Genomic DNA, 11,749 nt, shown 5'->3' with positions numbered 1-11,749 from the left:
TGACAGAGTTCCACACCCACACCCTCGCCATGGCCTTCGGTGAGCCATGCCTCTTGACTGAGGCGGTGGCTGTGGGCTTTGCTTTGACTAATGGGATGTTAGCGGATGCGATGCCAACAAGGGCTTGGGACAATCTTGTGTGCCTGGGCTTGCTCTCGTCCTTCTGTCACTGCTAGCTCTAGGAGGATGACAGACATTTGGAGCACAGCTGCACCAGCTGATCAGAAGACCTGCAGCTTGCAGGAGAGCTAGCCAGCTGAGCTGCAGACCTGGGACAGAGTGATAAAGACTTCTTGTCTGCTACTTAGTTTGGGGGCCATTTTGTTCTGTAGCAATAGCTGACGGATACGTGATGTCAGAGGGAATGAATGATTTTTTAAAATAACTTATTCTTGTCCTACGTTGGTTTTGCTCTCTAGGAAGCCTGAAACCAATTTACCATGCAATCAGCATGGTATATGTGTGCCATACCATAGAAAATACTCATGGGTGCTCCTTGATTTGATCATAAAATCTATTTTTAAATGGCTTAAGACAGCAAAATAGAATAATAACCACACCGCCAGCACAACTTTGGCCCTTACATAGATTCATCCCAGACTGAATCCATTATTATAGTCCTTTTGGAGAAAAAAATAAATTCTGAGAAACCAAAAAAGTTCTGTGTAATTTTCTTGATCTTTGATAACTATGGCGTTAATTTGTAGTATACTATGTGCAATCCATAGAGTTAATTATATGGCACTGCTAATCCTTATTTTTATGAAAACAGGCTTTTGATAATGATTTTTAAAACTGGAGATAGGACAAAATATTTATATTTAGGAACATTCTCATCAGATGCTATTCATTTCTTTCAACACCCACAATTTACTTTTAAGTTTCTCAAAGCCTAGCTTTGTTATTTCCATAATACAAATTCAAAGGAAACATAGTGGCAAAAAAAATTCCTTCATATTATGTAATTGAGAATTGGCCAATTTATCAAATCTTTAAGATTTTTTTCTTTGGTTCAAATAATCTATTATGTCAATGTCCTGATGGAGCTCTGCTTGTATCTCCTACTCTGGAAAGGTTTTCAGAATCCATGAGAGTCAGGATAATATAATAAGGACAACTTTTCTGAGTTATTGTACAAAGAAGTGATTGGTTACAAACATGCACAAGTATCAGTAAGAACTTACTTGCAATACACCGCACAATTTACCCAGAGGTGCCATTTGATTTTGCATCCACGGTTAAGAACCCCTAATATAAGTAGGGGTCCTGAATGTCATGTTGCAATTACGAAAAAGAATCGCTTAAGTAATCAGAAAAGAAAATGGTATTGTTAAAAAGTTCTGGCATTGAGAGCTTGACTGAAAGAGAGAGAAGAGACCAAGCCAGGGGTCCTTGGGCTCTCCGTCTAGTCCAAGTTTAACAAGCTCCCTTGGGCTTCCTTCACAATTCCCAGTGGAAGCAGTCAAAAGAAAGGCATGCCTCTCCTGTCCTCCTGACCCTCCATTTACTCATAAAACAGCGGGCTTTAACAATCACGGAACAAAAACCACATTGCCCAATGTAACCTTTCAACCCCCAGAGCTGTATGGGCCGCTAATCCAGCGCACAAAAGCAGGCCGACCGCTCTTTTGTTCTCCCCCGAGGCTGGGCGCAGCGCTGAGCAACAGCTGGTCGGCTCTGGAACGTCCCAGCGGCGTGCCAGGGGCCTCCGATGTTTATTTAGCGCGCTGCTGTCTCGACAAGGGGCCTCCGGGAGCCGGCTGCACGCTCGCCCGCAGAGGAGTCATGTACCGGCGCAGCTACGTCTTCCAGGCCCGCAAGGAGCAGTATGAGCGCGCCGAGGAGGCGGCGCACGCCGCCGCGCCGGACAGCCTGGTGGAGGGCCGGGCGGCCGCGCCGAGCCTGGTGCAGCTTCAGGGGCTCGGCGAGCGTGTAGCCGCCCACGTCCAGCGGGCCCGGGCGCTCGAGCAGCGCCACGCCGTCCTGCGGAAGCAGCTGGACGCCTTCCAGCGCCTGGACGAGCTGGCCGGCCCCGAGGATGCCCTCGCCCGACACGTCGAGGGCAACCGCCAGCGCGCCCGGGATTTGGCTGCCGAGCGCACCCGGTTGGAGCGCCAGGGCGCAGAGGCGCAGCGCACCCTCTGCGAGTTCCAAAGCAAGTAAGCGCAGCCATGGGAGTAACGAACGGGCCGGGAGAGCGCTGCCCCCGGAGTTGGGAGGACCGTCTCCGGGCCCAGGCGACCGGTGACTTCATCCCAGCAGAGGCACGCACGTGCTGCATCTCCCTAAGATAGGACTAGCTTCCATTTTGGTGGCACGTCACGGTTTGCATGAAATGGTGTAATTTGCTGTTAATGTCTTTTAGAGTCTAGATCTAAGTTACATGCAATGAAATGCACAGATTTTAAGTGTGCAGCTCAATGAGTTTGACGAATGTATTAATAGATACCCATGTAACTACTAAAACAAGCAAGATATTCCTCTACCCCAGAAAGTTATCTTCTGCCTTTTCCCAGCCTTTGGTTCCCTCTCCCCAGTCCCCCCAAGCAGAGGCACCCAGCGTTCTGATTTCTGTCACCATAGATTACTATTGCCTGTTCTGGAATCTTTTAGACATATTCTTACGTGTCTGGCTCCTTCTGCTCAGCACAGTGTTTTTGAGATGTGTCGATGTTATTTAATCCTCACAGCCTCATCCTGTTATAGACGGTACTGCACCTAGTTTACAGATGAGGAGACTGAGGTTCAGACAATGTAGAGATTGGGGGCAAGGTCACTCAGCTGGTGGATCGCTGCACTGGGACTGGAATTCAAGTCTTGAGCATGCTAAGTCTAACGGCCTTTACTGCATCACAGCGGACACCTGGACATTGCTTCAGCGTGTGCCTGCTAGTGTCTGGCCCCTCAAAGTGTGATCCATGGACCAGCAGCATTGCCATCACCCAGGATCTTGTTAAAAATGGAGACTCTTGGGCCCACCCCAGAGCTCCTGAATCAGACTCTGAAAAAGACCCCCAGGTGATTCGTCGTTTAAGTTAACAACCTTGAAGTTTCAGAGGTCCTGCTCCTGGGCAATGTCCCCCCTTTTGACAGACTGAATAATGTGTTAAAATCACCCAAAAAGCTATTCAAAGGAAAAAGATGCTCAGCAATTTGTCAGCATCTTTCCAGGTGATAAATGGGTGTGCGCTTTGATTCAGCTGTGCACTTCAGGGAATTTACCCTCTGATACTCACCCCAGGAGGTGTCAAAGGGCATGTCCACCAGGATATTCACTGCAGTGTGATCTGCAATAGCAAAGGCCTGGGACCAACCTGAAGCCCTGTTAATAGGAGTCAGGTTTAAAATTGTGCTTCATTCATGCAATGGAATACTGTGCAATTGTGAAAAAAATAGTGTGTTATTATCATCTATTTTAAAAAGACGGGAGTCAGAGTAGAGATTTTTTGCTTTTATAAGAAAAAAGAAGACACAAGCACACACACAAAGACCTGATAATACTGGTTACCTATGGGAATAAGGAAGTAGGAGCAGAGGTGAGAGTGAGACTTTTACCTTTTTCTATCATTTAAAAAAGTCTCTAACCAGGGCTTCCCTGGTGGCGCAGTGGTTGAGAGTCCGCCTGCCAAGGCAAGGGACGTGGGTTCGTTCCCCGGTCCGGGAAAATCCCACATACCGCGGAGCGGCTGGCCGCGTGAGCCATGGCCACTGAGCCTGCGCGTCTGGAGTGAGAGGCCCGTGTACCACAAAAAAAAAAAAAAAAAAAAGTCTCTAGCCATGTAAGAGATTTATCTGTTTAAAAATTATATAAATTAATTTAAAAATACAGATGTGCAGGCCCCATCCTGGACCTCAAGTGGGGCCCAGGTTTTTTATATTAAATGAGCTCCACTGGTGATTGCAGTGAACAGCCAGGTTTGAGGACCTCTGGTCTAGGGTAGCCAGAGGGTTTTCTTCAAACGTGCTTTGTGTTTGAGTTCCACATTCTCAACCCCAGTCGTGGGCAGGGTATTCAGCATTGGATACTGAGCATATTTATCAGATCATAAGCATCGATTCCATTCCCATCAGTCCTTCTGTTTCTGGTTTTCATTTTTTTTTTTTTTTTTTTTTGCCAAATTGCACACGTGGGATCTTATTTCCCCGACCAGGGATCGAACCCGTGCCCCCTGCAGTGGAAGCATGGAGTCTTAACCACTGGACCACCAGGGAAATCCTTGTTTCTGGTTTTGATCCACAGAAGTAGGTTTGCAGCTGGAAGAAGGCACCTGAAAATCCCTGTGACCCTTCAAGGGAAAACTGAGGCTTGCAGAGGGCCTGTGGGTGGCAGGACTTGAATTTGGGTTTTTCACCCTAGGCCCATACCCTTTCCAGAACACTGTGTCTTACAGAGAAGCTGTTCTTGGACTCCTGTGGAGTGAGGCCCAAAGGTAGGACTTATTCATACTAAGCTCATGTTCCCTAAAGAGAATGGAAGTGAATGCTGGTTGACACCCAGGGCAGTTCCATGGGTCATCAGAGTACTTGAGATCCCCAAATGGCCTTTACTGGTCCTTGGGCCACAGTCAGCTGTGATTTGGCTGGGCCAGCATGACTCCCAGGAGCCCTCGTTGGAGGGGTGGCCATGTTGAGTCCTCCTGATTTTACTTGGCTCTGAGTTGTATGTTCTGAGTTGTATGTCCATCGTGGAGCCGACCCTTCAGGCTCTGTGATTTATTTGATAATTCTCGTTAATTTATTCCCTCCCATTGCCCCCTTGGGGAAGTTTTGATGTTTTAACTTGAGTAGTGGGACTTGAAAATCATTATAAAAATCATACCCATCTACATGCATGGGTACACACATCGAGTTTGGTTTAATTCCAGAGGTGAGGTGATGATTAGCCAGAACCAGGTGAAATTAATGCAGAAATAGGAAGGTATATGCAGCTTTGTTAGTCATGTTCTTTACCTGGATAGTTGAATAATTTCAAAATCAGGTCTTCAGCACATCAAACAAAGGCTAAATAAAATAAAAACTAAATACAAATAAAAACAAAATTACCAAAATACAGTGATGAATAGAGTCAATTATCCAAATTGCTGAAAACCAAAAATAATCCTGTAAAACAATCAGGTAATTGAAGCCAAAGTGTTTTTTTCCACTTTATGAATTCACTTTTATATTCACTTCTATGAATATATGAATACATCATGAATTCTTACAATGAATTCTTTATAATGAAATCACTTGTCTGTAATAAAATATCTAGGCTTGTCTAAGCATGAAAATCACATTAATATGTAGTTTATTAAATATGTTTTTAAGCTACAGAAATTCTCGGATGTTTTTAGCAGGAAAAAGCAATGAGAAAATTAGATTTTGTTAACAGTTTTATTCTTAAAGCTAATTAAACATTAAAAAACATTATTTCTGGCTCCATTAGAGCCACACAGAAAAGAAACTGTTAAATGTGACATCCTGGTGTGAAAAGTAAAACTGATGCAAATATATTTTGCTTCCTGGTTATAGCTGAGCTACTTAGGTGGCTCTAGAACCGGGAGCACTTAGAACAGTGTTCCTATACCTCATGTTCTTCCCTGAGGTCAAGACTTTTAATTCTGAGGCATGGTTTCCCAGCACCTGTCACAGTATAAAGTCCTTGACTTGAACCCGTGGCATGGGTGTACAGGGACACAGAAAGCGATGTTTTGTGGGTTGGGCTGAGTGCTAATTAGGATTAGTTTCAACTACAAGTAAACTCCAAATTGACATTGGCTTATCCAAACAGAAGTGTGTTTCTTTCTTGTGTAAGGTCTGGACTAACAGTTTTGTATGGCACCCTACAGTATTCAAGGCCCAGAAGGCTCTGTGTGGTCTTCAAGAAGGTGGCATCCATGTTTCAGGTGCAGGAGGAAGGGATGCAGAAGGACACACCTACACCATCTCGTACCTCAGATACCTGGAAGGGGCCACAGACATGCTTACATCCCATTGGTCAGGACCACACTGAGCAGCAAGGAAGGCTGGGAAATGCAGTCTCCCTTCTAGGCAGCCCTGTGGCCACCAAACGTGACAGGCTCTAAGTCCTATTAGAATGGATATTGGGGGCAGCTTGCAGGGAACGAGGTCGAGGGTCATTTGGGAAGGGGCTTTCTCTTTTTCTTCAGGGGGTGAAATTCCCCCTAAAAGGAAACTCGTTCTGACCAGAATGATTTCTGGGGTCTCTGTGCTTCCTTGATCTTTACCACTTTTTAGAAGTCCAGGGAAGAAGTCGACTAGGAGAAAAAAATACACCTGCTCCTAGTATCTGCTGCTTTATTAATCTTGTGTAGGTTTAACTTTGAGGGTGTCCCTGCTCTACCCAGGCAGCACGGTGTGGCTGTCAGGACCCAGTTTTGTTGTCAGGCTCACATCTGAGTCCTGCACCCCTCTCTTAGTTTGGAGTCCTTGAAGCCGAGCCTGAGAAAGTCGCTTATTTGGGAGGTGGCATCAGGGAGCACCAGTGCAGAGTGAGGAGGTTATAGGCAGGAAGGGAAGGAGCCAACACTGAGTGCATCACCTGGCAAGTTACCTGCATGGCCACCGGAGGCCACCTGCGGGGCGGGGAGCACACCTCAGTGGTCCCAGCTGAGGGCCAGGGAGCCAGGCTGTGTACGTACCCACTCGCCCTGTCAGAGCTTGCAGGCTGCTCCCAGGGGCACTGACTCTCTGACCCGTCCAGCCTGCCTTGCCTGCCACCCCACAGGAGGCCCTTGCTCTGCAGGGCAAGGCCGCACAGATGCGGGTGAAGTGCCAGGAGCACCTGCGGAGGCCTCGGGCCAGTTTCTCAACCTCGGTTTCCTCATCTTTCCCAAGGGGGTAACAGGAACTGCTGTATTCCAGGGTTTTGTGAGGATTAAATGGCATAATCCAGAAAAGCTGACACATGATGATAAATACAATAGTAGAGGGTATCCGGACCAGGTCAGGTTAGTGGTGTTTGATGTAATAGATCTTTAGTACAGCCTCCCAGTCTCTGTGCTGCCGCCGCACTTGGGGTACAGGTGTGCTGGGATCTGATTCCTGAGTCTTCGGGTGGCTGGGAGGGGGCACTGGGGGGTTGGGGCTGGGACTCCGGGCTGGGAGACTCCTGTCCATCTATGGTGCCACTGGCGGCACTTCCTGCGTGTGCCGAGACGTGCAGAAGTTTGGGAAGAAGTGGGCTCCAAAATGCAGCATCAGCTCCTGCTTCCCTTAACGAGAGGGGGTAGGACTCAGGTTAACTGAATGCTGATTGTGTGACCACACGTGCCGGATCGCGGAAGCTGCGCAACTCTCCCTTCTGTGTCCCACCTGCAGGTATGAAAATGAGTGTGAGTGTCAGCTGCTGCTGAAAGACATGCTCAAACGGCTAAACAAGGTGAGCTGAGCCCGTCCTCGGGTTTGAGTAGATTCACGACCAGACTGAGCTAAATGGCTGAACGATTGTTTCACGCACTGCCTCTTTGTGTTCTTTCAGGATTCCCCTATTTCTTTTGCTGTCATTCTCCTTCTTTCTTAAAAAATTTATTTTAATGAGGTATAGTTGACTTACAATGTTGTGTTAATTTCTGCTGTACAGCAAAGTGATTCGGTTATGCACATATATACATTCTTTTTCATATTCTTTTCCATTATGGTTTATCCCAGGATACTGAATATAGTTCCCTGTGCTCTACAGTAGGACCTTGTTGTTTATCCATCCTATATACACTAGTTTGCATCTGCTAACCCCAAACTCCCCATCCATCCCTCCCCCACCACCCTTCCCCTTGGCAACCAGAAGTCTGTTCTCTATGTCTGTGTGTCACTCTCCTTCTTGACTTTGTAATTTCAACTACATCTTTTTGAGTGAGTGCACACACCCACACACACTCCTCTACCACAAGCTAAATGAGCTCGTGAGAGATCCCTAGACGGTTAAGCTCATTGGTTTGCTTGGCTATCAAAATGGGCCAGCGTTACAGAGACTGGCTGTTGTTTGCACCAAATTTAGGATGAAACTTGCTCCGGGCAGTGGTTATTTGGATGCAATGCCACCTTATCCTGTTGGCTAAGAGTCTTGAGATTACTCCTCCCCAGGGAAAGTCTCAAGAGAATACAGGACGAAATTTCCTTTTACCCTCAAGCTCTGCACTCTTGAAGCATGAAGAGTCGCCCTGTGCGAGGCACCAGGATTCTTAGCCTCTTGCTGGAGACCCTCCTGCAGAGGTTGGGTGGAGTTGTTCTTTGGAGGGGCAGTTTCCTTCTTTGGATCCTCCATCCCCATCCTAAGTGATTGGATTTTCTGCTGTAGCCAGGAGAACTTGACTACCAGATAGCAGAATAACTGTGGACCACAGAGGTTGGACAAAACCAGGGATGGCAAAGAGCTGTAAGCATTATCCTTTTCTGATTATTTCAGAGCTCAGATGTCAGAGGGGAAGGACCTATGGGAACTGGTTATTTGAAGGGTTGCTTGTTCAGGGTACCTGGCTGCCTTCCGCCTTCCCCGTTCCCCACCCCTAACCTCATTGCTGATAAAATCGATCACCCTTCCCTGCTGCGCCCAGATGTGGCCTTAAGATTCTTCTCCACCTGGTTGCCGTATGATCCAGCAATCCCACTCCTGGGCATACATCCAGACAAAACTCTAATTCAAAAAGATACATGCACCCCAGTGTTCATAGCAGCACTATTTACAGTAACCAAGACATGGAAACAACCTAAGTGTCCATCGACAGATGAATGGATAGAGAAAATGTGGTATTTATATACAACAGAATACTACTCAGCTATAAAAAAGAATGAAATAATGCCATTTGCAGCAACACAGATGGACCTAGAGATTATCATACTCAGTGAAGTAAGTCAGAAACAGAAAGACAAATATCGTATGATATTGCTTATATGTGGAATCTAAAATATGACACAAATGAACCTATCTATGAAACAGAAACAGACTCACAGACATAGAGAACTGATTTGTGGTTGCCAAGGGGGAGGGGGGTGGTGGTGGAGGGATGGATTGGGAGTTTGGGGTTAGCAGATGCAAACTAGTGTATATAGGACGGATAGACAACAAGGTCCTACTGCAGAGCACAGGGAACTGTACTCAATATCCTGTGATAAACCATGAAAGAATGTGAAAAAGAATGTATATATGTGTATAACCAAGTCACTTTGCTGTACAGCAGAAATTAACGCAACATTGTAAATGAACTATATTTCAATAAAATAAATGAAAAAAAATAAGATTCTTCTCCACATGGAACCCCAGGCAACTTCAGACAGTCAGGGTTAGCTCAGGGTTAGCTCGGAGTGTTTGCCACTAATTTCCTGGCTTCGTCCAACGTCTGTTGTCTAGGATTATTCTGCTAGTTGGTGGGAACGTCAGAACTACACTCTAGGGACACTGAGTTTTGCTTTGTGTATGTTACTGACTGTATGATATTTCTGTGACCATCTCTGTGTGAGCATCTAATGTATTGTCCAACTCGGGACACTGTGTGAAGGAGATGCTGTCAGTAATTACACAGGTCGACTGTTAGAAGCTGGACTGTCTCAGGCCAATGGAACAGATGGGCACCCAGAAGTGAGCACAGAGGTGGCGGGGAGGGTGTCCTGCAGGGGAGCCCTAAGCACACAGCTCATGACTGGCCATGTGCTGAGCTGGGTTGCAAGGACCCAAGGCCTGCTGGAAGTCTGAGTGGATTGGGGCCTTATTAGCATTTGACCTCACTCAGCTTTCAGCTGACTCTTGTGACTCACCCCCATTTGTGTTTTTAGTGGCGATTCCAGGCTGTCAGGTGGGGCCGCCGTCTTGTCCATCGGCCGAGGCCTTCAGGAACAGGGGCACCTGACACCCTTCACCTTTAGGTGCCAGTTCAGCCCCTCTGAAGCACCACCTCATTTTGCTTTGTGACTGTTTGTCCTCCCTGCAAGCAGGGCTCTCTCTGGACTGAGCCCTAAGGTTGTTGCTTACATGGTGCCATCCTGGGCATTCCTTGAAGAAGAGAGAGAAAGAACTTAGTCCTTCTTTTTACCTTTGGTGGCAAGTGACACTGGATTTAAAAACAAGCTCAAATCTTCTGTTTGTTTGTTTGTTTGTTTTTCTCCCTTATTACAAAAGCAATGCCTATTCCCAGTAGAAAAATAAGACAGTAGAAAGAAAATGAAAAATAAGGGAAAGGCATTCCACCATTTCCCCCCGTCATACTGTGATGTAGTGTGTGGACAATTGGGGTATGAGTCCCGTGAGAATGTTACGAAGGTTCTGGGGAAAGATGGGACCAAGCATGCGGGCGGGCGGGGGCGGCACAGCCATGGACGTGGCTGTTCCCAGGTCCAGGGAAAGACACTTCTCCCCACAAGAACTGTTTCATCCAGAACAGGAGGGTAGCCTGCTAGCAAGACCCTTCACGCTGTCGCTCAGTATCTGTGGGCTTCATCTCTCTGAGACTCAACTTCTTCATCTGGAAAATGGGAGCAATGCCAGTTCCCACCACCATAGGAGCAGGTGTCCGTCTGCATGCCTGGTGAGAGTTAAATGACATAATAATGCACGTGACCTGCCTGTTACAGTTGTTATTACAGGTCACGTGATGTGACGGACGCCAGCTTAGTTTTCTCGGGAAGTGGCTGCATACCCCTGGTGGAGTGGGAGTGTATGGAGCAACAGCTTTTTAATAGCTGTGAATTTATTTTTGTGACTACCTTTTCCCTATAGCAGGTGATATTAAAAAAAAGTTTCTTTTAAATGCGTGTCAATAAACATGAATCAATTTGAAAAAAATACGGGGTGAGTAATAGTAGAAGGTTTTGGATGTAGCAGAAATCACAGACACAGGACGCAAAATACAGTGAATCGGGAGGTCCCTGCACTAGCTCACGGGAGCCTCGGAACAGCCTTTTGGATTTTGTTTATTTTACCCTCAGATAACCCGGTCCGATCGCCCCTCTGTCATGGGGGACCTCACCCTTGCTGAGGCTAAACGACTTCAGAGACCCACAGCCCACCCGCGGCAGGTGTGGGCAGGAGCGAGGTGCTCTGTGTCCATGGCTCATTCTTTCCCTCCCAAGGACAGTCAGGGAACCGCTGTCTCTCAGGAGACAGACACAGAGCCGGAGTCTCTGTGTGAAGGTGGCCACTTCCCACTAGACGTTGGTGCCCTGTCCACCCCCCCAGGCCGCCCTCGATGTCACATAGAGATGCTAAGCCTGCTGGCAGCTTCCTGCATCTATCTGGCTTGGGAACGTCTGCAGTTGCAGGGGGCACAGTCCAGAAGTGTGGGCATTAGCACCCTAGGGGTGACCCTCAGCCACTGGGGGACAGGAGGGGGTGGCTGAGTCCCTGGCTGGCCCCCCCTTCATCCCGACAGTTCAGAGGTGAGTTTCCCAGTCTCCTGGGGGGTCCCCAGCAGGACTGAGCCCATTGCCCACAGTGGGAACCTGCTCATTCCACACCTTTATTGGCTTTGTTCTTTTCCCTGTGTCACTACCCCACCCCTTCCAGTGCTCCTGGGATTACCTCTCAAATAAGGGACTCTTTCCCAGTCCTTGCCTCGGGGTCTGCTTCTGAAAACTCAAATTAAGACAGCCCCTCAAGGGTCAGCCAGCTGGACCTTCAGGTTCTCTGTCCACTGAGATGGTCACTGGAGAAGAAGGAGGTGAAATGGTACAGTAGAATTCACATCTTGTTGGCTGTCGGTCATATCATTGATTTTAGTTGACAAAGCTTTGAATATCTACAGACATCACATCAACTGGG

At 47.3% G+C, this 11,749-nt stretch overlaps 1 protein-coding gene across 1 annotated transcript in view; it reads left to right on the top strand.

Annotated features, from left to right (window-relative positions):
* Positions 1 to 1,785: 1,785 nt before the first annotated feature.
* Positions 1,786 to 11,749, top strand: part of BFSP1 (beaded filament structural protein 1) — a 37,711-nt gene continuing 27,747 nt past the window's right edge. Inside the window, exons 1-2 of the mRNA XM_060078584.1 lie at positions 1,786 to 2,159; positions 7,321 to 7,381. Coding sequence (XP_059934567.1) covers positions 1,786 to 2,159; positions 7,321 to 7,381 — 435 coding nt within the window. The remainder of the gene's footprint in view (positions 2,160 to 7,320; positions 7,382 to 11,749) is intronic.

This window comes from Mesoplodon densirostris, chromosome 16 (assembly GCF_025265405.1).
Source record: "Mesoplodon densirostris isolate mMesDen1 chromosome 16, mMesDen1 primary haplotype, whole genome shotgun sequence".
Classification (NCBI taxonomy): domain Eukaryota; kingdom Metazoa; phylum Chordata; class Mammalia; order Artiodactyla; family Ziphiidae; genus Mesoplodon; species Mesoplodon densirostris.
This window is presented reverse-complemented; position numbering and strand designations above follow the sequence as displayed.